We start from the raw sequence: 27,837 nt of genomic DNA, 5'->3' as shown, positions 1-27,837 counted from the left end.
CCGCTTAAATCCATATAGAGAAACCAGTTGAATCTACTACTAACCCGATCTTGTAATAAAATCCAGAAGCCAACGTATATGGCTATGGCTCTGATACCATGTAGAGAAATATAGCAGAAGAAAAGTAAATCGGGGAAACCTTCTGCTAGCCCAAGATCTAACTAAGATCGGAAGATTCAACTAAAGAAGAGGAAGCTAGAAAAAGGAGAATTTGGTTATGGAAGAAAGACTTATATTGATAGTATTAGCTTACAATTGGGGTTGGCTTGACTTGGTTACAAATGACTAAGGCCACCCCTATTTATACTTGTCTAGGGATGCTTCTAGATATTATTCTAGATAAATCCATAAGAAAAATCTAACCATCTTTATCTCCACTACTCTAGAATATCTAGATTTTTCTTTAGAATAATTATCCAAGATCCTACACTAGACTATTCTAGATAATTCTATCCTCAACTATAAATATCTAAGTGTCTAGAATTTCTAGACAATTCTTAAATACAATATATATCAAAGATATTATATCTATGATATTTTTGTTCTTACAAAAAATTAACTTTATTTTTTCACAAGTATATCTACATGAAATTTGTAAAATCTACCCGTTAAAGAAGATAAAATCACTGCTCACGAAGGTAGAAATATTGGGAGAGCTATGTTGGGACGATTTCTTGAGATATAATATTTATATCCATGGGGTAATAATTCTGATCCAGAAAGTATGGCAAATTGACAATCAAATTTTCTTTAAAATTATTACTTCCTTTTTCTTTTTTCTACATGTGAAATATATATAGTCAAATCTCTATAATGGCAGTATTTGTCCTGAAATTTCATGGCCTTTATAGTGAGGTATTTTTATGTATGTATACTGACATTTGATGTTTAGATCTCATTTAGCTATTATAAACAAAAGTGCGCAAGCAATTATTTTTTTGTACTTTTCATGTTATAAACGAAAACAATATACTTGTCAATTTCAAAATTCCATTTGATTTTCATATCTCATTAATTAAATATTGAAAAGACTAATAAATCCATAGCTAGTTATACCATACAGATAAAGAATTAAAATTTAAGGAACATATGCATTTAAAATTAATTAAGAATTTAAATATTTCAAGTTTGACATAATAATTTTACAATAGTAAGTTGTTTCGTAAATTTCAGTCTCTTAGTGAAAATATAACGCTTGAATTGACAAAGAATTTTGTCCTAAACTTTCAGCAAAAGGGAGTTCAATAGTTTTCCCTTAAAGGCTGTGTAAGAGCTAGCTTAACAGTTGAGTCTTCTATACCCAAATAGCAGTAGGTTGAGGCTCTTCATCAATACTTTCATTGTCACCTTCAATGTCTCTTGTTCTTCCACTCCAATCATTTGTGCAATATACTATTCATCCGTGTAAGTTTCGAGGATTGAAAGTGTTGCTTGCAAACTCCGTACGTATAAGTGTTAGCATCCATTGCTTGATTGGTGTTACGAGATGGGATTTGGGCTATAAGTAATGATACACTACCAATATCCTCAACAAATTCTAAGTTTTCACTATTAGCATTGGGGTTGTCATTTGTAGGTAGAATTCTGTTATTTCTTCAAAACGATATTTGAATTATAGAGAGATAATTTTATGAAGAGTGTACCGTTATAATGAATGTCACTGCTGTTGTAGGTAGAATGTTGTTATAGAGAAGTAAAAAAATATAACATGAAAAATCAGTTTCGAAGAAAATCAGACCGTTATAGTGAAATGTTGATATAACGAATGACAATTATAGAGAAGTTTGATTATATTGATAGTCAACAGTAGTTTTGGTTTACTATGAGATATAATTTCTTGAATAGAATGTAATATATGACCATCACCCGCTTAAATAAGGCAGGGAATAAATATTTGCGCAAGCCTAAACTATTATAATTATCGAATCCTGTTTGAAAATACCGCACATGTACTATCGAAGAGTTCAAAATTTACATACAATAATATCTTGCTATATGGATCTAGTGTTATTTTGCTGAAACTAGGTTATAGTCATCAAATCTCTTGCTAGTACAATAATCTCTTCGGTGGGTCCAGGATTAACTATATGGATTCCCCCCCCCCCACCCCCCCCCCCCCCTTTTTTTTCTTTTTCTTTTTTCCGGTTTATTGGTTCTAGATTTTTGAGTTGGATATATAGGCTAATAGGTTGGGAATAGAATTACTACTATTAAAAAGAGTTAGTTGAGCTCGCTTTCTCGTCATCCGTTGTGGGCTCCATTAAAAAATAATTATGTGCTCCATATATATATATATTAAACAACTAAAATAAAATAAAAATTGTGGGCAAAAATTATGGGCCCTATATATATATATATATATATATATATATATATATATATATATATATATATATATATTAAACAACAACTAATATATGGCATCAAGTCGGCATCGAGGTAGTTTACGGCTTGCCTTTCGGCTAGAGTCCAATTAGAAAAAAAGTGAATCCCATATTAAAAATCAAACAACGTTAAAAAAAATTGTAGGCCCCATATTAAACACCAACCAGTATTAAAAAACTAAAGACAAGAAAAAAAGTGGAACCCACCACATCCAAACTCACAAAAAAAAAGTGAACCCCATATTAACAAAATCAATCAATATTAAAAACAAAAAGTGAATCCTATATTAAAAAAACAAACAATGTTAAAAAAATGCTTAGAAAATCAAACCTATATATATTAAACAAAAACTAATATTAAAAAAATTGTGGGCCCCATATTAAACACCAACCAGTATTACAAAAAAAGGTGGAACTCACCACATCCAAATTCATGGGAAAAAAGTGGACCCCATATTAATAAAATCAAGCAATATTTTCTTTTTTAAAAAATCCCATTTAAAAAAAAACAATGTTAAGAAAAAAAATTATGGGCCCCATATTAAACACTAACTAGTATTTAAAAAAAAAAGTGGAACCCACAACATCCAAACTCACGGAAAAGAAATTGGACCCCATATTAACAAAATCAAGCAATATTAAAAAAAAAGTGAATCCCATATTAAAGAAAACAAACAATGTTAAAAAAATGCTTAGAAAATCGAAAAATTAAATCAATAATGATGGACTCATTGCCACATGCGTATCAACCCATTAGTGGCAGCAAATGAAATTATTGTACAACAACATACTTAAAACACTTATATATGTGAAAAGAGATTAATGCCATAAAACAAAAAATAATATTAAATGGAGATCAAAAATTATAATTCTAATTGACGTTTCCTTTAAAAATCGTGTAAAAAATAACACAAAAATTAAAATGAGTTAAATAAAAAATATTTACTGAAAATTAAGAAATAGAAGTTCTTCATTTAAATAGAAAATCAAATTTCTACTTTGTTTCATTTTAAACATGTAAAATTAATATAATAATTAGAATTAGAATTATCCAAATCAAAATTTGATAAAAAAAAATTATATGTATTACTTTATTACTACTATATAGAAGAGCCGGTTTATAGAGGCAAGATCGTTGTGCGTGTTCGGTTCTATTTTTTTATTTAAGGGTAAAAATATCCTTTGTGGTCCCACCCATTATTTAGCAAAAAAAATAATTACATTTTATACTTTATATTACCAACTCTTCTAAACAGTAGATAGAAATACTTTATTATATTTCTATTTTTCTACTATATAAAAGCATCAGTTTACATGTGCTTTGACGACAATCACTCTTAAAAAAAAAAGATGGACCCCACCCTCTCCAAACTCATGAAAAAAAAAGTAGACCCATCCTCTCCAAACTCATGAAAAAATTGTGCACCCTATATATTAAAAAATCAAACAATATTCATGTAATTTTCAAAGTATCCCCATCAAGTCAATAATAGTGGATTCATTACCACATGCATATTAACCCATTAATGAGAGCAAATGAAATTATTGCACAACAAAAAACATGGACCCTATATTATTACTTTTCTTCAAAATATTTAATTACTGTATTTGCTATTCCGTCATGTCATTTATTTTTTATGTTTACTAAAATAAATATACTTAAAATATATATATATATTTAAAAAATAAGATAAAATTTAATTATTTTTTAAATTTTATTCTTACTCTAATAAATGTGAAAAGAGATTAATATCAAATAATGAATAAGGTAAATTAGTCAAATTATAATTCTAATTCACATTTCCTTAAAAAACCATGCAAAAGACAACATGATAAGTAAAATGAGTTAAACCGAGAATATTTACCAAAAAATAAAAAATAGCATTTCTTCGCTTAAATAGAAAATTAATTTCTACTTTGTTTCGTTTTAAACATGTAAAATTAATTGAATAATTTGAATTAAAATATCCAAATCAAAATTTGATAAAACATAATAAGTATTTTACACATTTAAATTACTGGAATTAAAATTGAATGTATTAATTGATGCTTAAATATTTCTATTATTTTATTTCAAAGAGAGGAAAATAGTTTTCTTTCAAACAATTCTTTTCTTTTAAAAAGTATTAATAAATTTTCGTAGCAAACACGAATAAAATAAAGTTTTAGATACGGAGCACAAACTACAATGTTATATTAATCGTATTTTGAACATAGTATACATATATATATATATATATATATATATATATATATATATATATATATATACACTATCTAAACACAGCTACATATACATATATATACTATAATCCGAAGTGTTGGGCCTGTGCGGCCATCTAGTATTTATATATAATAAGGAAAATATTTTAGCAAAAACATCAGATTTGAGTTAAAACTATTAAATTCTGCCAATCCATAATTAATGATATAAATACACCATTGATCTCCTAGCTAGCTATACTCACTGAAGTTGGAACTTGGACGTGTACGCTTATTAAATGTATCTTTCAGCTTATTTTCAATTATTTAATCACTACCACGTCCGGTTGTGTTAAATATCTAAGCGCTTAATATTTGGGATTCTGAATTATCTCACTTCTTCCGTTAATTGAGGTCATAACAATGCTGTGAATAACTCCAATTCAACTACGAACAGAGCATATTCACAAACATATACACATAATGAAAAACAATACATGTTTCTTGATAACGTCCAAATACACTCCTCAAAGAGAAAGTGTACACGGTCGTATGCAATATATTTACTCAACTATGAGTTGGGGTCGATCCCACAGGGAACAATATGCTAGGCGATTAAGAAAGTAAGGAATTTTCACCAACTAAGCTAAAGCCAAACGATAAATGGTATTTTGGTTTTTTGTTTGAGAAAATTATGACTAAAGCGAAAATATAAACTAACCTAGAAAGCGAGTAAAATGATCAATGGCCACAAGCATGGATAATAGGAGATTACACTCAAGTAACGATCCAACGTATTTTACGATTTTACAACTAAGAGCGGATTTGTGTTGATAGATAATGATTTCTAAAATCTCATTGAAAGTCTTCCAACCAAATCAATGAATTTCACTCTAAGCTTTTCCAAGCCTTAGAGTGTGATATTAGGCACAATCAATTTAACCTCAAGTAACTATCCTCTTCCGAGCTCAAGTTATTAGATGAGTTTAATGACCCAAATTCTTGTTAATTAATTTTTCCCAACCTAGATTTCCTTTTCCAAGCTCAATCTAAGTAAATGGGTGAGTCCTAGGGTTAGCTAATCCCTTTGGAAACATTTAAGAACGAGATTAATTAAATCAACAAAGACCCACTTCAATAGCAATAAAAATCATTCAATACATAAGAAAAACAAGAGTTTCAATCCAAACTTTAATCAAGAATATTTTCATAAACAAGATTCAAGTCTAGAAATGAAATACTACACACTAAAATATTCAATACAAAACAAAGAATTGAAGAAAGGTTTAAGAATTATCTCATTAAAGTGCTCCAATCTTCTCCTCCAATGGTGTAGGTAAAACCCTAGCCTCCAAAACTTGCAAAATGGACAAAAGATAGAAAATGTTTTGCCCTAGCTTCTCTTTAGTAGCTCAGATTTTTCCAAGTCCAAACAATGACAAAATAAACCCCAAAGTTTCAGTTTTGCAAATCTGTCCCGTTTTTGCAAAACTGTCCAGTTTTGCAAAAATGTCCAGTTTGGCCTCTTTTTGACTTGCTTTTCACTTGGTTTCTTCCGATCACTTCTAAATCACGTAAAACTGGATAGAACACCAATATCTATTTTGGCTTGTTTTGCTCTATTTTGTTCCATTTTGATCCATTTTGATCCATTTTGCTCTTTTATGCTCTCCGGGTATCTTTTCCTACAAAACAACATAAAAACACAAAAAGTAACAACAAAAGTGCTTAAAGAGTCACACAAACTTAAGGAATTAGCATCGAATATCGCGTAATTTCACGACTCATCATTTCTCTTCACATAGGATAAGAATCTGCGACTTTTGTAGGACAAAAAAAAAGTTGAACCAAACTAATACAAAAGAAAACATAAATAGATTTCATGCACTAATTTAGTGCGTGAAATGACCAAACTGCAAAAATAAAAGTTTGGCCTTTCACGCACTAAATTAGTGTGTGAATGAGCCAACAAAAAGTCATCCTCCTTTGACCTTTTCAGCCAATGAATTTCAACTCCCATTTCTATTTTCTCACATCATTTGTCTTCCATTAGTTGCCCACCTGCTTTCTCTTTTTCTTAAGTTCTCATTGCACTGCATCGCATGGAGTCCGGAATCAAAATGCCCCCCCAAAAAAATCACTTTGAACGTAGCTAAAATACCCCAACAAAAAAAAAAAGCTACAAAACTAACTTTAGCGCAGTAATTTACTGCGCTAAAGCAGTTCACGGAGACGGAGCCGTTAACTGCTTTAGCGCAGTATTATACTGCGTTATAGAAGCATTTTTTTTTCAATGATGCAGTAAAATACTGCGTTATAGAAACAATACCAAAAAAAATTGGCCAACTTTATTTTTTGCAACACTTAGTGTTTTTTTTCATACTTGGACCAACGATTAATCGTGTATCAAGACTCTGAAACGTCAATATTTTATATAGAATATTTTTTACTGCGTATAATAATGTAAGGCCCAATACATCAAAGATACGTAGACGTTCGGATCATCATTTTAGGGGTTGAAAAGGTGCCTGAAATAAGTTTTGTTTGAAAAAACTTAGTGTTTTTTCCATACTTTGACCAACGATTAGTCATGTGTCAAGACTCTGAAACGTCAATATTTTATATAGAACCTGATATTTTTTTTCTGCGTACAATAATGTAGGCCCAATACATCAAGGATACGTAGACGTTCGGATAGTCATTTTAGGGGTTGAAAAGGTACCCGAAGTAAGTTTTGTTTGGAAACTTTAAGGTGTTTTATATTTTAAGATTTTGATTTAAGCGTGTTACTTTTTAAGCAAAACATAACTTTATTTTGAATATAAATATAATTCTAAAAAATATAGGGAATAAAACTAGTTATAAAGTCGTCAAACTTTAGATGGTCATAACTTAGGGAGATTTTTTTTTTTTGCTTCTATAACGCAGTGAAATACTGCGCTAAAGCAGTTAACGACCCTATCTCCATTAACTGCTTAAGCGGAGTAAATTACTGCGCTAAAGGTAGTTTTGTAACTTTTTTTTGTTGGGGTATTTTGGTTCAAAGTGATTTTTTTGGAGGCATTTTGATTCCGGACTCCATGCGATGAAGTGCAATGAGAACTTAAGAAGAAGAGAAAGCAGGTGGGCAACTAATGGAAGACAAATGATGTGAGAAAATAGAATGGGAGTTGAAATTCATTGGCTGAAAAGGTCAAAAGAGCATGACTTTTTGTTGGCTCATTCAAATACAAAAAAAAAAAAAAACATAAATAGGTTTCACGCACTAATTTAGTGCGTGAAACCTATTTATGTTTTTTTTTGTATTAGTTTGGTTCAACTTTTTTTTTTTGTCCTATAAAAGTTGCGGATTCCATAGATAAGGATAAAAGAAAAATGACAACCTTACGACAAATAGACTTCTATATGGTAAAGTACAAAATCAAGCTTATGAGATTCAAAGAGGAACTTATTTCAAGATACTCGATCAATTCCACTTATTACACAACCATAACAACAAAGAGTTAATTACCACACACTGGAATATATTATCCTTACATGAGAAATGCATAGCTAGGTTGTTCAATTAGGACACTGGAAGCCAGATGGAACTTTTTTATCACAAGCATTGAGAAGAAGGCTTAGAGAAATAGGGACATTAAGGTTGATTCCAAGAACATTTGCGTTAATGGCAATGCATAAACAAAGAGCGGCATCAAGATCAACAAGTCCTTGAATGAGAGAACAACAAGGTTTATTTGATGAATTTCCAATTTTAACTCCAAGTAAATTGCCAAGAACATTAGCACAAACACCTAATTTGAGAGTATCAATAGAACACTTGTCTTGGGAGCTGAGGCTCGGGGTTGGCGTTGGCGTTGGCGTCGGCATAGGCATTGGCGTCGCTTTAGGCGATGCACTCGCAAGAGAGAAAAAAAGAATGTTTACAAGAAGAAAGAGAGCAAGGCAGGTAGTTTTCTTAGAAGCGTTTTTCTACTAAGTAGTTTTAAGTAGGATTTTGGGTTTGGTTGATATTGAAAAGATTATAGGAGGTGAGTATTTATAGAATGCAAAATTAAGCATCATGGTCAATATATATATATATATATATATATATATATAGAGAGAGAGAGAGAGAGAGAGAACACGTTGGAAGGTTGAAAATGAGAATAAGAGAAATAGTGTAAAAGGATTATTACTAAATATATTTCAGAAAAATAAAATAAAATTATAAAAGTTACATTACTTTGTAATGATATAATGTAATTACTATCAATTCTCACCTCCCCTTGAAAATTGAAGAGTACACTTACACCCTTTAAATAACACTCAACTTCATGCTGACTTGTTTAGGCAAACATACAAAACTGTATAAGTACACCCAACTACACACAAATCCATTCCTTAGGTGACTTTCCAAACAGGCTCCTAATATAAATTAAGTTGCAGAAACTATGTGTCAGGGGCGGTTCAACAAATTCGGGGGCCTAAAGCCAAACTGCAATATGAGGCCTTAATTTATTTTGTGTCATTTATATCAATGACAAATGTAGATGACTCAAAAAGATCTATATTCAGAGATAATGTGAAGATGTAAATGAATAAAAAATTAACGAATGAATTATAATTTCTAATCTTTTTTGTTAAACTCGTTTCATCACAACTAAACCTGTCAACCGGTTCGGGTTAACCGGTTCAAACCGGTAACCAGAACCGGTTTCGGTTAACCGTTTATTATATACCGGTCCAGTTTCAATCTTTTTGGAACCATAATCGGTTAAACCGGTAAAATCGGAACCGGACCAGTTAAACCGGCAAAATCGGTGGAATTGTTATTATTATTTTTTAAGTAGAGCCGTTGGGCTGCTCTGTTGGACCGTTGGCCAACGGTCCCAAACCCATTCCCCCCCCCCCCCCCCCCCCCAAAAAAAAACCCCCAAACATTTTTTTAACACTTTAACCCATCCCAACCCCTATATAAACCCCTCTCCATTTTCATTTTAATCCACACCAATTTACTCTTCTCTTTCTCTCAAATCTCAATCTCTCAATTATAGTTACTTTGCAACAATTAGCCACTTTAAATTTCTCTAAAATAAATATTATAAAGTCTTATTATTGTTTCAATTATTAATTTTGCAATTATAATATTAATTGTTGGTGGAGTTGGTGATTTTGCAACAATCCGACGTAGATTTGGTGGAATTGCAATTCTAGCCGCCTTCACTTTGTTGGAAATTAGTCCGGCAATTGGTACCTTCATTCCAACTCTATCTTTATTTTTCACAATTTAATTTACGCAATTTAATTTGTTGCAATTTAGTTTCTTGTGATTTAAATTAATTCTATTTAATAATGGCGAAGAGATTTAGATGCGGTGCCGGTAGTAGTGGTATTATTAGGGGTAGGCTTAATGAGGAAAAATTTGTGGAAGAAACACCTAATTTAGGTGTTGATGTTGGTGGAAATAATCCACTTTTAGGTCATGAGGCAATGCAACAACATTATACCGACACTTTTAATGAAATTGATGATAATGATGATGATGAAATACATGCCCCCGAAAATTTCATAGGAGATACATGTCCTGCACAATCACATACACAAGACAAATCGCCTAAAACTCGTAAGCCAACTGCTAAAATTTGAAAATTTATGACTAAGGATAAGGAAGCCAAACATCTAAATATACCCTATGTGGACAAGTATTTGCTTTTAGGAAAGAAACTAGTAACGATGGTGGAACGGGTACACTAAATGCTCATATGAGAAAGAAACATATGGATGTTTGGGAAATGAAAACGGGTTGAAATGTGTGTGGAGGGGGGGGGGGGTATTCAAATGACGATAGACTCATAAACCGGTAAAAATTTTAAGTATGACAAGAAAAAATAGCCTATAAAAATAGCTAAAATGGTAGCTTATGATTGTTTATCATTTTCATTTCCTTCGGGTTTGGGATTTGTTACTTACATTCAATGTTGTTATAATCCTTTATTTGAGGGTATTCCTAGAAGTACTTGTAGAGCGGATGTTATAGATTTATATAAAAAATATAGATTTTTTTTTTGCGCTATGCATTTAATTCTTTAAATTTTAATATTTCTCTTACCGTTGATTTGGGTCTTAGTCTTAACAAGTTAAATTTTTTTGCTATTACATGTCATTGGGTTGATAAAAATTGGGTTATGCAAAAGAGAATTATATCTTTTTTATATGATGAACGAAAAGGTCGTCATGATGGAAAAAATTTAGAGGATTTAATGTCTACTATTATGAGATTTTTTAACATATATAGAAAAATATTTTGTATTGCTTTAGATAATGCTTCTAATAATACAAAGGTGATTGGTTTTTTTAAAAAGAGAATTAAACCATCCTCTAAAAAATATTTTTCATGTGAGTTGTAGTTGTCACACTTTAAACTTAATTGTTAAAGATAGTCTTGTGCGTTTTGACGATTCTATTCAAAAATTTAGAGAGGCGGTTGCGTTTCTTTTTTGTAATGCTAATAGGGGAAGACTTAGAGATTTTAAGAATTGTTGTCTGGAAAATAATCTTAGACCTAGAAAAATTCAAGTAGAAATTGAGAGTAGGTGAAACTACACTTACATTATGCTACAACAAGCATATGAGTATAGGATTCACATACAACAAGTTCACAACAAATATAATATTAATAATGATGATTGGTTAAATTTTACGCATTTGGGAAGATGCTAAGGAATGTGTTGAACTCTTAGAAATTATTTATAATGCAACTCTTGCTTTTTCTAAAAAACTCTCTCCTACGATAACCGAAATTTTAGCCTACTTAGCGGAAATAGCTAGAGTTTTATAAGAGTATAAATATAAACCAGCTATCAAGCGGCTATTTTTGATATGACAAAAAAAATTAAGAAGTATTTTTTTTCCTATCTTAGCTTATTTAGATTGGGTTCTCTTTTAAATCCTTGTTTAAAAGTATCTTATGCTAAAACATTGGTTGATCAAATTTATATATATTTAGAAATTGAAGAGGGAATTCAATCATATTTAGCTGAAGTCGAACTCACTATTGATGACGAGTTTAGAATTTTTTTTACTCATTATTCTAATTTGAAAGAACATGCTACACCTATTGCTCCACGTCCTACTACTTCTCAAAGCATCAAAAAGGGCTTGTCGAGTTTAAAAGTTTTATATTCACATTCAACTCTTTCTTGTTGTGCAAACGTTGATGAATATTACTTTTATTTGATTCAGCCAGATGTGGATATTAAGGAACTAGATGGGTTGGACGTCTTAATATGGTGGAAGAAGTACAAGGCAAGTCATCTGATACTCTCAAGAATGGCTCGAGATATCCTTACGGTTCAAGTATCAACCGTGGCTTCAGAGAGTGCATTTATCCAAGGAAGACAACAAATTGGAGACCATAGGCACTCATTATACGACTTTAGCTTGCAAGGACTAGTAGTGCATTTGCGATTGGATTAGATCGGAGAGACACAACCAAAGCTTAGAAGCGGAGCAAGGCGAAGAGGAAGAGATTGAAGATTTGATATCAAGTCGACCGGACCAAATGGAAGACTTTGAAGATATCTCCATGGCCGAATGTGATATGGGGGAAATTAACCAAATGATTGAGAATTGGTAATTTTATTATTCTACTATTTCTTTGCAACTCATGTATTATTTGCAAGTTAAAAAAAAACTACTACTTGTAAATAAATGTTATATATATATATATATATACACGAATTTATAAACTTAGAAAAATGAATTAAACTTTACTTATAAACTTATATAACATATGTAAATATACCTAGTGGTTGAAAAGTGCTCGAACACCATTTTCGTTTGAAGGCTCGGTGACATTAGCTTGAAGTTCTTTACGAATACTTAAACTTGTTCATTAATAATTAATCAAACTTTAGTCAAAATGGCAACATTCATACAAAAAAAAAACTTAATTAAATTGCACCATTCATTTATAACGTTAAGTAGAAAGCCAAACTTTTTAAAATAAAATCATCAAAGTAAGAACAAAACTTTAAAAGCATTTATCAATTAATGCCCTTGAGTTGATCTTCCGCAACCACCGCGAGATGTGCCACCATCACTAGAGGTACTTCCACCCACTACAACAAATTTGGTCTTCAAGCACCCCGAAAAAGTGTGGCCCAAAAGTCAAAAAGTGTGGTCTTTTATCAAAGGCCACACTTTTTGACTTTTGGCAACGCTTTTGAGAGGGTGGCCATAACAACCGTATCCTTTGACCTATGGCCACGCTTTTCAGACGTGGCCTTACTAGCCACGCTTAAAAGTGTGGCCTATTCCATGGCAAAGACCACACTTGTTATACCTCCGTATGACAACACTTTCCATTCTACAGAAACACTTTGAAAGTGTGGCCTTTGTTATTTTATAGGCCACACTTTCTAAACGTGGCTTCTAACAGAACACCTATAAAACGTAGCCCTTGCCTATATACATAACAAATGGGCTGGGTTATAAAATACTTTTTTAATAGTTTTACTAACAAAAAGTTTTTTATTAAAAGATCACATTTTAAATATATCATATAAATGATATTAGTCAAAAAGTATGCATTACTAGTACTATCACATATTTTGATGATATCAAGAATTAACGTAATTCAAATCCATATAATACTTGCAATGGACTTCAACTTAGTCATGTAATACACATGATAATAAAATTTATGTATCAAAATGCTCATTAGCAAAAAACTTTACAAAACGGAATGTATTCATATAGTATCATGAATGATAGACATCCTAATAGTTATCCAAAATTCTTCATCCATTCACATCAATAGATCAAATTGACTTTCTACCACCAATTGCATCACACACCTTCTCCTACACATAAAAAGAAATTAATAATTAGATGAAATCAAATTTTGATCATTTGTGAAAGCAAGGTAAAAGTAAGTTCCTATTTCACGGAAATTAACAGCCCATCAAAATAAATGAGGATAACCAACTAGTAGAACAAGCATTTACCTAAGGTACTGCTCAACACATTTACGTGAAGTAGAGGAATCTTAAGTAGCATATCCGCCAAATCGGTGCTTTCCAAGGAGAATAACGATTTGAAAAAAAAAAGCATCATACACAAGGAACACTAAGAAAAGAAATCAAGATAGACAACTACCAATTAAAACTCTTGCAAGAACTGAAGACTCAAATAAATTCCTCAAAGCGACTATTCAAGAATATTGCTTTTAAAATGTGCTGAGCTGTCTACTGGAACAAGCCAACCAGCAACTTCTTCAATATCAAAAGTCATTGGAGCCATAAAAATAATTCAAGTGGAGGTGGAGCAATGATAAGAAACTCACAAGGAAAGATGATAATGGCCTACTTTGTCCGGTTTGAACCTAGCAAGAGCAACATTGCGGAATCTTAAGAACTCTTGTTTGGGGTCCAATGGTGTATTCATCACAACATTATAAATCTTGAGCTACATGTATTCTCCTTTTGTTTATTAATATACAAGGTAGGGGTCCGTCCTAACACCCACCTTGAAGGTGGCTTTAAATTTAAAAAAAAAAAAGACTTTCAAGGACACTAAAACATATCGTGTACCTCTTGAAAATATAGCCTACTCAATACCACCTGTATCTTTATATGTATTTTTTAGATTGAAACGCTTATGTGCAGGGAAAAAAAGACATAATGCAAAGAGCAGAACACGACAAGGACCAAAAGAATAGTAACTTTAGGTTCAGTTTGCTTCCTAAATATACAGTGAATAAAGCCCACTGCTAGGAATTGGTCCCATAAAAAATTTAAGTTTAATGAGAATGTGGAGTATAAATACCTTTTCAAGAATTGGTCCATGAGTTGATCCAGAAGAATGTGGAAGATTTTGGCCTCTAACAGCCTGTCCACTAGTAGCATCAACTGGAGAAGGTTGGTTAGATCCAACAACCCCGGGTATATCTTGAACATTCAGTCCAGGGTTTTTTTGTACCAATAGATTAAAGCTATGTCGCAATTGCCTCAATTCTTGCATTTCTTCTCTCATTTCCTTGATTTCTTCTTTCAAAGTAGAGACTTCATTGTTATGCTTCTGTTGGAGCTTGTTGATTTCCTCATTTTTTTTCAGAGAACTTTTTGTCACTGATCTACCATAGCATCGTACTCGACCAGGCTGCTCCTTTCCAAACACTGCCTGAAATGCTTCATCTGCTGTTTCCCCAGAATGTTGACGGTTTTGAAGTTCCGACTATCAAAAAGAAATATTCGTTAGAACAAAATTTATATATAAAAAATCAAATTCCATGATTAGAAATTAACTGCAACTTGACTTACTATTGCACTTTGGGCATCTTCATGAACTTGCTTTCCCTTTTTTGTACGAGTCGCAACAAACATTTCAGATTGTGATGGATCCTCCTTGTTCTCTTTAGAGTCACGCTACAAATTATATTAGAATCAATAAAAAAACATCAACATACAGTAAAAAAGTATGAGTAGAAATGGAAGTCATTTTTTCACAAACTTTCAAATAAATATTACCAATGCCACGCGTACTCTTGCAAAACTAATAGGTCCCATCCGATGCCTCCACTTTTGTTTTTTTCTATTTTCAGATTTTTTTGGCTGATGGCCTAAAATTCCACCAACAGAAGTATATTAGTTACTAATCAATAAGAAAAAAAGATATAATTTAATAATATGTTCAAGAGTAGAATGCATTGTTTAATCTCACTTGGACATCTTCATCCATCCAATATTCAATTAATTGGCGAAATTGAACTTCTGGTATCTCAGGGGGACGCTTTTCTACCATATCTTCAATACTACGATTCACGTCAAAATGTCTCTCCTTAGTAGTTTTCTTGTGTCGTCTCCAAGCTTCACGAAGACCATCCATCACCCACTTATTTCCTTCTGCTGGAATTATGAACTTGGTCTATGCAAATGACATATATGTTATCTTCATTTGGTAAGAAACCCAATAAAATACACAATTGAAAATTGATTGTTCTTACTTTAACATAATCCACCATTCGTTGTTTTGTATCATCTGGAACAACATGCCAATTAGTGAATAGTAATGTGATAAATCTAGGATTCCTGGCAACTGTTCCTATGAAGTTGCTTAACTGAGACACTCTTTTACCGGTTGGTCCCACAGCTTGTCCTTTGTCAAATGTCACCTCCTCTCTCTCCTGAAGATTTCTTGCATGAATCAGCATACATTTTGTTTGCCCTCGAACTTTCTTCTTATCTGATGTTCCTGGATTGATGTAACAATATATACATAAATAAATAAAAATATAATGAATACAAACAAAATTACAAGGTTTAAGACATACCACCTATATGTGAATCAATGTCCATAGCTTCGTCTCTAACACACTCATCATCGCCAACTTCTTCTTGTGCATCAAAATTATCAAGTTCAATATTATGCTCATCAACAAGAGGGGACGGCATAGATCTGGCCTCATTAACTGGCTGAATATCAGGTAGTTTCTCTCCACCCACATGTGTTCCTTTTTGTTGTAGGAAAAGATCAAGACTTGTCGTCGGTAAGACCGACTTTCTCTTCACCTTTTTGACATTTTGTAGATCATGAGTGCCAAGTTGTTTTTCTCCTTCTCCTTGTTTTTTTCCAATCATATTTGAAGTGTTAAGAACTTCCTTTGAAGACAGTTGGACTGTGGATTTGTGCATAGGTAGTTTACCATTTCCTTGCTGCTGAATGGACTCCTTAGATTGAATTAACCTTTGTCTACTTTGTCCTTCTCTTGCATTTGATATTGTAGACATAGGATTCTTCCTTTTATGACTTAATGGTGCTTGCTGTTTCACAGCTCTATTCTCCCGATCATTAGCAAGTTTTTCTCTCTTTATCTGATATTGCTTGGCTAGTTCAGCACTCGATCGAAATTGGAAATCGTAACCTATCTTCTTCATAGGACTTTGAGCTTTGTTTGGATTCAAAACCCTTTTCTTTTCTCCTGGATTCATTCTTCATGAAGAGAAAAAAAAATACTTTAGTCCAACAATAAAAGGAATACATAACATTGTACAGAAACATAAAAATGCTGTGTGAAAATAATAATAACGCAGAATGCTAAAAATAGTGTTTCTTGTAGAGGAAGGTGTGAAATATGGATGATGAAGGCAGTTAGAGAATTTCTAGAAATCTGCTTATGATGGAATTTGCTGGTGCTAATAGTCAGATGGAGACAGCCTTGGTGCAAGGAAGTAGGATGGTGCTATTGGCATGCATGGAAAGAATTCAAGATTACATAGACAATTCAAGGAAGAAGTGCAAATCCGGAGGTTGTTGGCTGGTCTTATAGGGATATTGACCAAGGGTGTCCGGAGTTAGTGGATGTTGGTTATAAAAGGAAATGCAATGCTGAATTTACAGAGGAAGTTTGTTGGTGATGAACTGAAAAGGAAGCATTATCATCATGTTCAAGTCCATCTGGAGGAGAACATGGTGATAAAGTTTAAAAAAAAAAACTTGCTGAAATGCAGTGCAAAAAAATACACTGCAGAAATGCTGGAAAAATTGTGCAGAAATGCTGAAATGCAGTGCAAAAATGCTAAAAATACTGTACTAAAAAGCTGAAACTTAGTACAGAAATGCTGAAACTTAGTCCGGAAATGCTGAAATACCTGTGCAGAAATGCAGAAAATGCAGTGCAGAAATACAAATACGCAGTGCAGAAAAAAATCACTGCTGAAGCACAACACTAAAAAAATACTGAAACTGCAATACAGTGCAGAAATACAAATATGTAATGCATAAAAAAATCACTGCTGAAGTACAACACTACAGAAATGCTGAAACACAGTTGTACTAAAATGATGAAACTTAGTACGGAAATGCTGAAAACCTGTGCAGAAATGCAGAAAATGCAGTGCAGAAATACTAAAATGCAGTGCAGAAATACAAATATGCAGTGCAGAAAAAAATCACTGCTGAAGCACAACACTAAAAAACATACTGAAACGCAGTTTAGAAAATCTTGCAGAAATGCTGAAACGCAGTGCAGAAATGCTGAAAAACTGTGCAGAAATGCTGAAAAATTGTGCAGAAATGCTGAAAAAGCTGTGCAGAAAATGCAGACAATGAAGTGCAAAAATACTGAAACTGCAATACAGTGCAGAAATACAAATATGTAATGCATAAAAAAATCACTGCTGAAGCACAACACTACAGAAATGCTGAAACACAGCTGTACTAAAATGCTGAAAAACCTGTGAAGAAATGCAGAAAATGCAGTGCAGAAATACTAAAATGCAGTGCAGAAATACAAATATGCAGTGCAGAAAAAAATCACTGCTGAAGCACAACACTAAAAAAAATACTGAAACGCAGTTTAGAATATCTTGCAGAAATGCTGAAACGCAGTGCAGAAATGCTAAAACGCAGTGTAGAAATGCTGAAAAACTGTGCAGAAATGCTGAAAAATTGTGCAGAAATGCTGAAACGCAGTGCAGAAATGCTGAAAAACTGTGCAGAAATGCTGAAAAAGCTGTGCAGAAAATGCAGACAATGCAGTGCAAAAATACTGAAACTGCAATACAGTGCAGAAATACAAATATGTAATGCATAAAAAAATCACTGCTGAAGCACAACACTACAGAAATGCTGAAACACAGCTGTACTAAAATGCTGAAACTTAGTACGGAAATGCTGAAAAACCTGTGCAGAAATGCAGAAAATGCAGTGCAGAAATACTAAAATGCAGTGCAGAAATACAAATATGCAGTGCAGAAAAAAATCACTGCTGAAGCACAACACTAAAAAAAATACTGAAACGCAGTTTAGAAAATCTTGCAGAAATGCTGAAAAATTGTGCAAAAATGCTGAAACGCAGTGCAGAAATGCTGAAAAACTGTGCAGAAATGCTGAAAAAGCTGTGCAGAAAATGCAGACAATTCAGTGCAAAAATACTGAAACTGCAATATAGTGCAGAAATACAAATATGTAATGCATAAAAAAATCACTGCTGAAGCACAACACTACAGAAATGCTGAAACAGAGTTGTACTAAAATGCTGAAACTTAGTACCGAAATGCTGAAAAACCTGTGCAGAAATGCAGAAAATGCAGTGCAGAAATACTAAAATGCAGTGCAGAAATACAAATATGCAGTGCAGAAAAAAATCACTGCTGAAGCACAACACTAAAAAAAATACTGAAACGCAGTTTAGAAAATCTTGCAGAAATGCTGAAACGCAGTGCAGAAATGCTAAAACGCAGTGCAGAAATGCTGAAAAACTGTGCAGAAATGCTGAAAAAGTTGTGCAGAAAATGCAGACAATGCAGTGCAAAAATACTGAAACTGCAATACAGTGCAGAAATACAAATATGTAATGCATAAAAAAATCACTGCTGAATCACAACACTACAGAAATGCTGAAACACAGCTGTACTAAAATGCTGAAACTTAGTACCGAAATGTTGAAAAACCTGTGCAGAAATGTAGAAAATGCAGTGCAGAAATACTAAAATGCAGTGCAGAAATACAAATATGCAGTGCAGAAAAAAATCACTGCTGAAGCACAACACTAAAAAAATACTGAAACGCAGTTTAGAAAATCTTGCAGAAATGCTGAAACGCAGTGCAGAAATGCTAAAACGCAGTGCAGAAATGCTGAAAATGTGCAGAAATGCTGAAAAACTGTGCAGAAATGCTGAAAAAGCTGTGCAGAAAATGCAGTGCAAAAATACTGAAACTGCAATACAGTGCAGAAATACAAATATGTAATGCATAAAAAAATCACTCCTGAAGCACAACACTACAGAAATGCTGAAACACAGCTGTACTAAAATGCTGAAACTTAGTACGGAAATGCTGAAATACCTGTGCAGAAATGCAGAAAATGCAGTGCAGAAACACTGTGCATCTCAATATTACTAGTATTTGTATCCAAACATTTCCACAATAACTGCTTAATATTAGAGCCTGATGAATTAGACAAGAAAGCATCGACAAAATAAATGTCATCAAAGCAGGAAACTCTCTAGTTATTAATCAAGTAAATGACTGAACTATTTTTTTAGCTGAACATTGTGCAAATATTCAACTTCTGAATTAGAATTAAACTCAAGATGTATCTTCAAACATCAAACTCATCTCCAGATCCAATTTCAGTTTGTTGCGCAAGAAATCCTTCTAGAGGCACATCAATAATGGTTTCAGGTACATCACTCCTTACTAAAACAACTTCACCATTATCATTTGGTATAGACGGGGCCATCGAATGTTCAGACGACTCATCTCCATAACAGTGAGGAGCATCAGATTCTAGTTGATCACTTATGCTAAACAAGTCTCTCGGGACGGTCTTCATAACGTAGTGTTTATCTTGATCATATGGATCTTGCACATAGAAGCATTGGTGTGCTTGTGATGCTAGCACAAAGGGCTCTTCTTGATAGCATCTCTTGTTGAAGTAGACATAAGTAAGACCGTAAGTATCTTCTGCAGCCTCATACCAGTCACACTTAAACAACACAACCTTAAAATGACCATAATAAGTCACATTTGCATCAACTGGATTTTTATCCTTTGAGCTTGCAAAACTTGTAGTTAGTGCAACTAATGTAATACCACTATTTTGTGTTTTTCTCCTTACATCACGCTGCCTCACATGGAATCTATATCCATTAATGAGATACCCAGAGTATCTTTTAGCAATTGAACTTGGTCCTCTAGACAATTGTTTTATCAAATCAGGCACATCGTCATGCAAAACACGGCTTTCAAACCATTGAGCAAAGTTTTGACTATGAGTCTTGGCCTTTCTCCATTTAGATCTTCGCTCATGACTATTAACTTCAAGCTCGTGCTCTCTACACAACAAGTATTGTTATTTGTTAGCAAAAAGAAACATTAAATAATTTAAACATTTATTGATATAAAAGACAATTTTATAATTATAAGTGAGTTAAATACCTGACATAATCTTGAATTTCTTCACAATTGCTCAATATGTATCTATGTGCTTGATTTAGTGACTTGTCATCTAGCTCATCTGGATCACCCATTTTCCCTCCTAAAGGACAACCTTTGTCAGGGAACAAACTACAAGTTTGTGCATCAGTTGAACCACATTCATCATTGTTTCGGGATCTTCTATTATATCTAGTATGTACACCACCATGTAAGTATCTTGAGCATAAATTTAGACACTCTTCAACTAGATATGCTTCAGCAATGGATCCTTCTGCATGGTTTTTGTTACGAACATACGACTTGAACCTACACATAAATCTTTCAGGAGGATACATCCATCGGCCCTGGACTGGACCTCCTAATCTTAGCTCGTTTGGCAAATGGATAGCCAAATGAACCATTATATCAAAAAAACAAGGAGGAAAAATTCGCTCCAATTGGCTCACTGTTTCTCTAATCTCTGCTTCCAAACAATCTAGATCCTCTGGTGTGATAACCTTTTGACATAAACGACGAAAAAAGGAGCTTAGACGAATAAAAGGAATAGCAACATGATCAGGAAGTATGCTTTTAATTGGTATTGGCAACAAGTAATGTAGCATGAAATGGGCATCATGGGTCTTATAATTAGATATTTTTCTTTCGGCTGGTTGCACACATCGGGAAATGTTCGAAGCACTACCATCAGGTAGCTTTGCATTCTTTAAAACACCACAAAAAGTAGATCTTTCTCCCTTAGTCATAAAGTAGCATGCTTGTGCAAGCTTTATTTTCTTGCCATCCTTTGTATCTTTTGGTTGAAGGTTTTTCCTAATGCCCATCTCTTTGAGGTCATAACGAGCATTTTCATGATCCTTCGTCTTGCCAGATATATCCAAAAGTGTTCCTATTATGTTATCAAATATGTTCTTCTCAATATGCATTACATCAAGGTTGTGGCGAAGCGAGTTGTGCTGCCAATAAGGTAATTCAAAAAAAAATTGACCTTTTTTTCCATGGACCGACATTTGATTTCTTTTGCTTCTTCCCAAACACATTTTCAACATTCTGTAACATATTAAACACATCGGTTCCCTTTAACAATTGTGGAGGAGGCCTAAATTCTGTTTTTCCATTGAAAGACCTTTTGTTAGATCTCCATGGATGATCCATGGGTAGAAAAACACGATGGTCCATGTAACACATTTTCCGGCTATGTTTCAGATAGCAAGAATTAGTGCCATAATTACAACAAGGACAAGCCAATTTTCCTTTTGTACTCCATCCGGATAACATAGCATATGCAGGGAAGTCATTAATTGTCCACATAAGAGATGCTCGCATTTGAAAGGTTTGATTTCTCGAAGCATCATATGTGTCTACCCCTAACTCCCACAATACCTTCAACTCTTCTATTAATGGCTGCAAATAAATGTCAATGTCATTTCCAGGAGATCACGGACCAGATATAAGCAAAGAAAGCATGCAATATTCTTGTTTCATGGACATCCAAGGAGGAAAATTATACACCATTAAGACAACTGGCCATGTACTATGAGATATGCTCATGGTCCGAAATGGATTGAATCCGTCACTTGCCAAGCCAAGTCTCACATTGCGAGAATCTTTTGCAAAATCTGGATGAAGGCTATCAAAGTCTTTCCATGCTTGGCCATCAGCAGGGTGCCTTAACTTTCCATCTTTGGACCGCTCCTCGTCATGCCACCTCAATTTATCCGCTGTCTTTGAGCACATAAATAGCCTTTTGAGTCTAGGAATTAATGGAAAGTGTCTCAAAGTTTTAGCAGCAACACGATGAGATCTTTTGGAAGACTGAAGCTCACTATCTACTTCAGGATACTCAATATATCGTGAAGCTCCACAAACATGACAATTTTCATCACCTTTATGTTCATTCCTAAACAGCATGCAGTCATTGGGACATGCATCAATTTTTTTATAATCAAGACCTAGATCCTTTACCATAGACTTGGCTTTATTATAGGATAAAGGAATGTTCAACTCAGGCATCGCCTCTTTCAACAACTCCAAGAGGGAAGTAAAGGATGCATTACTCCATCCATGTAGACACTTCAACAAATATAGTCGAATTGTGAATGATAATTTAGAGAATCCTTTACAACCAGGATATAATTCTTGGCTTGCCTCATCAACTAACTTATAGAATTTTTTGGCATCTTCATTTTGGCCTTCATAAACTCCTTCAGCTTGTGTAATATCTCTAAATTGATCATTCAACAACCCATCGATGTCATCATATAAGTTAACTTCATCATCAACTTCCATTGGAAAGTCCCATTCCCCATGGTTAATCCATCTTGAGTAACCTTTAACAAAACCGTAGCATATTAGATGATTATATACTACACCTCTTCGACACCAAGGGATGTTACAACACTTTGCACATGGACATTGAATTTCTTCACCTTGAGGATCTCCATCAGAATAAGCGAAGTCCAAAAAACGTTGAACACCGTCACTATACTCTTCGCTATACCTTGGTAAATCCATCCAAGCTTTGGATGGATCATTTGAAAACCTAAAAATCAAAGGCGATATTAAATTTTAAAATATAGATCCATTTAAAAATTTATACTTAACAAATAGATCCTAAAATTATGAGTAATTTTTCAAAATAGGTGTTGTATAGTAATAGAATAATTAAAAAAAAAAAGAGAATAAGAAACTCTTACCTAGTCATGAGACTTATCTTAGGGCAAACCCAACTTCAAGTTCACCACGAGTAATCTAGCAGGGGCTTTTAAAATTTATCAAAACAAATACATATTATGAAGATAAGTATTAGTAGAACACGTTAAAATTGAACACACGTACATCTATCATATAAAGATTGAAGTATTTTCTATTGTCTCAGACAATGATATTAACAAGTACGCATTAAAGTGAGTTCGAATCCAGCGGCCACAAAGAATACTGTTCAAATCATTGACTTCTCAAAATTTATCTAAACTTGAATCTTATTTTCCAGTACTTGCTTTCAAGATTTTAAATTATGTTATGAACAATTTTCTGGAATTGCTTTTTCTACTTTTGGGAAAAGATTAAAGACAAGGAGTTAACTAAAGTTATGGGATTGTAGAAAAGACTGTTCGGAACTAAAATTTAAACTACAGTTTTAAAAGTTTGTCTTAGAAAAGCCATTGACTTTTTAAAAGAACAAATGGTATATAGTTATTGTTAAGATGCTCTTTTTTTCCTCATCTCTTGTACAACACTGATTGCATCCAAATCACAAAGCATGTGATCCAAAAAACCCCTGACAGAAAATGTCAACAAACCATTAAGACCCCAAAAATAATCCCAAAATTCATTTCTGCTCAAATATAGACAGCATAAAAAAAGATACAAACCAAATTACACCTTCTTTTGTCCCTGAAAATAAGGACCAAAACTATAAACTTTCAACCAAACTTCAGATATAGCGCCTATAAATCAACCAAATCGTAATAGAATATGCAACAAAAAACTACCTTCCGCTAGTCTAAAAGGACATAAAAATGAAATGATGAGAACTTTCTGAAACTCAAGGTAAAAAAAAAGAGTAATATTTGCTGTGTAACTTTAAGCATTTTCCTCATCAAAAGACTCTTTCACATTACAAAATGCAAGAATCTCAATTAAGCAACTAATATCCAAATGACACAAGAGTTTCTTCTTTCAATGAATGACTTGGGAAAAAACTTTCATCACTACAGAAACCCAAATCGTAATAGAATATGCAACAAAAAACTACCTTCCGCTAGTCTAAAAGGACATAAAAATAAAATGATGAGAACTTTCTGAAACTCAAGGTAAAAAAAAAAAAAAAAAAAAAAAGAGAGTAATATTTGTTGTGTAACTTTAAGCATTTTCCTCATCAAAAGACTCTTTCACATTACAAAATGCAAGAATCTCAATTAAGCAATTAATATCCAAATGACACAAGAGTTTCTTCTTTCAATGAATGACTTGGGAAAAAACTTTCATCACTACAGAAACCCAAAAACATGAATCATGAAAAGGGGAAAGGAGCATAAGAACTTATACAATTAAGCAACAAAAGAACCCAAAACTGCTAAGTTGAACCAGAACAATGCAATTGCAAACTCAATCTAAGAAGCAAGTTCTGAACTTTAAAATAAATGCAAGTATACCTGTGGATTCAACACCCTTTGGGAGAAATTTTGGAATAGTAGAAAACCCTACTGAAGAAGCTCATGGAAACCCTTGTTGGTGTTAATAGTCAGATGGTATATTTTGCCTTTTAGAAATTGTGGGAAAATTTAGACGTATGGAGGGAACTAATTATTTTGGCTCAAAATTTCATTAAAACTATTAGGGCACGCTTGTAAAGTGTTGTTCTTAGAATTACAAAAATAGCACACGTAAAAGGGTAGTCATATATATGAATAGGCGTTGCCAATTATTTTAAGATTTGGCAACACTTACCAGGCGTAGTCTATAATCCTAAAGACCACACCTTAAAAGTGTTGCTAAAATATTATGTGGCCAAAAGCTCTGAACTAAGGCAACGCCTTAAAAGCGTTTCTAAAAAGATTTTTTGCAACACTTTACAAGCGTTGTCCAGAATTGTGTGGCCTTAGGCCTAAAATGTTGTAGTGACCACTAAAGTTTGCTCCACCACAAGAGGTACTTCGACCGCGAGATGTATTTAACCACCATGCCGTAAGGGACACTTGCGCTTATTATGACCAACATAATTGCAAAATGAGTATTTTCAAGTGTATCTCCCCGGTGGAACATCCATTTCATTATGAATACGCGAGTATGCATTCTTTCTCAATTTACGGATAAATGCTTTATTTGCAACCATTGAAAGTGGATCAGGTGGCCAATAATTGTCACTGCCAAGTGGGTAGAACCTTCCAGCATACGTTCTTGTATAATTTTCAACTGTACATTCCTCAGCCATGTACGAGGAGACGTTATTTCCCATTGCGATAAAATACTTGAAGGCATGAGAACATGGCATGTGATATGATTGCCACTTGCTGCATGTGCATGTTCTTGGAATCTCACAAATTGTGTGGATGTTACCTCCTTTACCTTGGTGCACACTTGTTGTGAGTTCAAATATGCGCTCTGCAGGGTTGTACTCCATCCGGTCATGTTTTTGAGCCTTATATTTGTGGTACTCGAATACATATAGAAATAAAATTTCAAATTTATCGAGGTCATAACAATGCTATTAATAACTCAAATTCAACTACGAACAGAGCATATTCATAAACATATACACATAATGAAAAACAATACATGTTTCTCTTAACATAGATAAGAATATGCAACTTTTGTAGGACCACAAAAAAAAAAGTTGAACCAAACTAATACAAAAAAAACATAAATAGGTTTCACGCACAAATTTAGTGCGTGAAAGGACGAAACTGCAAAAACAAAAGTTTGACCTTTCATGCACTAAATTAGTGCGTGAAAACTATTTATGTTTTTTTTTCTTTTGTATTAGTTTGATTCAACATTTTTTTTGTCCTATAAAAGTCGCGGATTCCATAGATAAGGATAAAAGAAAAATGACAACCTTACGACAAATAGACTTCTATATGGTAAAGTACAAAATCAAGCTTATGAGATTCAAAGAGGAACTTATTCCAAGATACTCGATCAATTCCACTTATTACACAACCATAACAACAAAGAGTTAATTACCACACACTGGAATATATTATCCTTACATGAGAAATGCATAGCTAGGTTGTTCAATTAGGACACTGGAAGCCAGATGGAACTTTTTTATCACAAGCATTGAGAAGAAGGCTGTGAGAAATAGGGACATTAAGGTTGATTCCAAGAACATTTGCATTAATGGCAATGCATAAACAAAGAGCGGCATCAAGATCAACAAGTCCTTGAATGAGAGAACAACAAGGTTTCTTTGATGGATTTCCAATTCTAACTCCCAGTAAATTGTCAAGAACATTAGCACAAACACGTAATTTGAGAGTATCAATAGAGCACTTGTCTTGGGAGCTGAGACCCGGGGTTGGCGTTGGCTTCGGCGTTGGCATTGGCATCGGCGTCGGCATCGGCATTGGCGTGCGTCGGCATCGGCATTGGTGTTGGCGGCTTTAGCGTTGGCGGCTTTAGCGTTGGAGTTGGCATCGGCTTTGGCGTTGGTTTAGGCGATGCACTCACAAGAGAGAAAAAAAGAATGTTTACAAGAAGAAAGAGGGCAAGGCAGGTGGTTTTCATAGAAGCCATTTTCTACTAAGTAATTTTAAGTAGGATTTTGGGTTTGGTTGATATTGAAATGATTATAGGAGGTTAGTATTTATAGAATGCAAAATTAAGCATCATAGTCAATATATATATATATATATATATATATATATATATATATATATATATATATATATATATATATATATAGAGAGAGAGAGAGAGAGAGAGAGAGAGAGAGAGAGAGAGAGAAAATGTTGGAAGGTTGAAAATGAGAATATGAGAAATAGTGTAAAAGGATTATTACAAAATATATTTCAGAAAGATAAAATAAAATTAGAAAATTTACATTAGGTTGTAATGACATAATGTAATTACTATCAGTTCTCACCTCCCCATGAAAATTGAAGAGTATACTTACACCCTTTGAATAACGCACAACTTCATGCTGACTTGTTTAGACAAACATACAAAATTGTATAAATACACCCAACTACACACAAATCCATTCCTTAGGTGACTTTCCAAACAGGCTCCTAATATAAATTAGTTGCAGAAACTATGTGTCAGGGGCGACTCAACAAATTCGGTGGCCTAAGGGGATTCCTTGGGTTTTTTCCAATGTCGTCAACTAATACACAAGCAATCATATTCATATCTTGAATTCAGTGATCATCTGGGAGGTCACCCATATCACTAGTGTGCTTTGTGTAGAACCTTGAAATAGTCCACATCTTTTCAGCAGTTTTCTTACCACGGAGCATCCATTCGGAGCCTTGATATTTTCGCTTGCAGATCAATCGCCAAATTTTTCATGTGGAATAATCAACTTTACACGTCCTCATCCCCTATATGCAATAAATCTTAATATCCCTTTGCAATGATTTTTTCGAGCTGAAAATCATCCCTTTTTCAATATGAGCCTTTTGTTTTAAAATATCCACTAGCTCTTTCCACAAATTTCACCGAATATGATCATCATCCCTAGTAAAGACAAAGGCATCTGGGCGATTTTGAAGATTACCAAGATAGGGGATCTCATCAAAATTCCACTGAATCGGCGTCGACTCTTGCTGTTGAAATTGGCTTTGCGGCTGAATCGGAGTCAACTCTTGCTATTCAAATGGTTGCT

The 27,837-nt window shown here is 33.5% G+C and overlaps 3 protein-coding genes and 1 pseudogene across 3 annotated transcripts in view; 1 reads left to right on the top strand and 3 right to left on the bottom strand.

The window, feature by feature from the left end:
- Positions 1-8,225, top strand: part of LOC132615525 (pEARLI1-like lipid transfer protein 3) — a 25,217-nt gene extending 16,992 nt beyond the window's left edge. Inside the window, exon 2 of the mRNA XM_060330129.1 lies at positions 8,143-8,225. Within this exon, the coding sequence (XP_060186112.1) occupies positions 8,143-8,210 (68 nt within the window). The 3' untranslated portion in view covers positions 8,211-8,225. The remainder of the gene's footprint in view (positions 1-8,142) is intronic.
- A 5,165-nt stretch (positions 8,226-13,390) lies between these two features.
- Positions 13,391-16,558, bottom strand: LOC132613389 (uncharacterized). Its single transcript, XM_060327397.1, has 6 exons — positions 15,901-16,558; positions 15,574-15,821; positions 15,291-15,494; positions 14,891-14,995; positions 14,397-14,804; positions 13,391-13,432 (listed from the first exon to the last, which is right to left on the bottom strand). The coding sequence occupies exons 1-6, from the start codon at positions 16,556-16,558 to the stop codon at positions 13,391-13,393; spliced, it is 1,665 nt and encodes a 554-aa protein (XP_060183380.1).
- A 1,609-nt stretch (positions 16,559-18,167) lies between these two features.
- On the bottom strand, positions 18,168-23,021 carry LOC132613388 (uncharacterized). Its single transcript, XM_060327396.1, has 8 exons — positions 22,089-23,021; positions 21,516-21,911; positions 20,511-21,463; positions 19,678-20,407; positions 19,336-19,415; positions 18,621-18,636; positions 18,446-18,508; positions 18,168-18,251 (listed from the first exon to the last, which is right to left on the bottom strand). The coding sequence occupies exons 1-8, from the start codon at positions 23,019-23,021 to the stop codon at positions 18,168-18,170; spliced, it is 3,255 nt and encodes a 1,084-aa protein (XP_060183379.1).
- A 3,090-nt stretch (positions 23,022-26,111) lies between these two features.
- LOC132615909 (pEARLI1-like lipid transfer protein 1) lies at positions 26,112-26,825 on the bottom strand (annotated as a pseudogene).
- Positions 26,826-27,837: the final 1,012 nt, after the last annotated feature.

This window comes from Lycium barbarum, chromosome 10 (genome assembly GCF_019175385.1).
Source record: "Lycium barbarum isolate Lr01 chromosome 10, ASM1917538v2, whole genome shotgun sequence".
Lineage (NCBI taxonomy): Eukaryota > Viridiplantae > Streptophyta > Magnoliopsida > Solanales > Solanaceae > Lycium > Lycium barbarum.
This window is presented reverse-complemented; position numbering and strand designations above follow the sequence as displayed.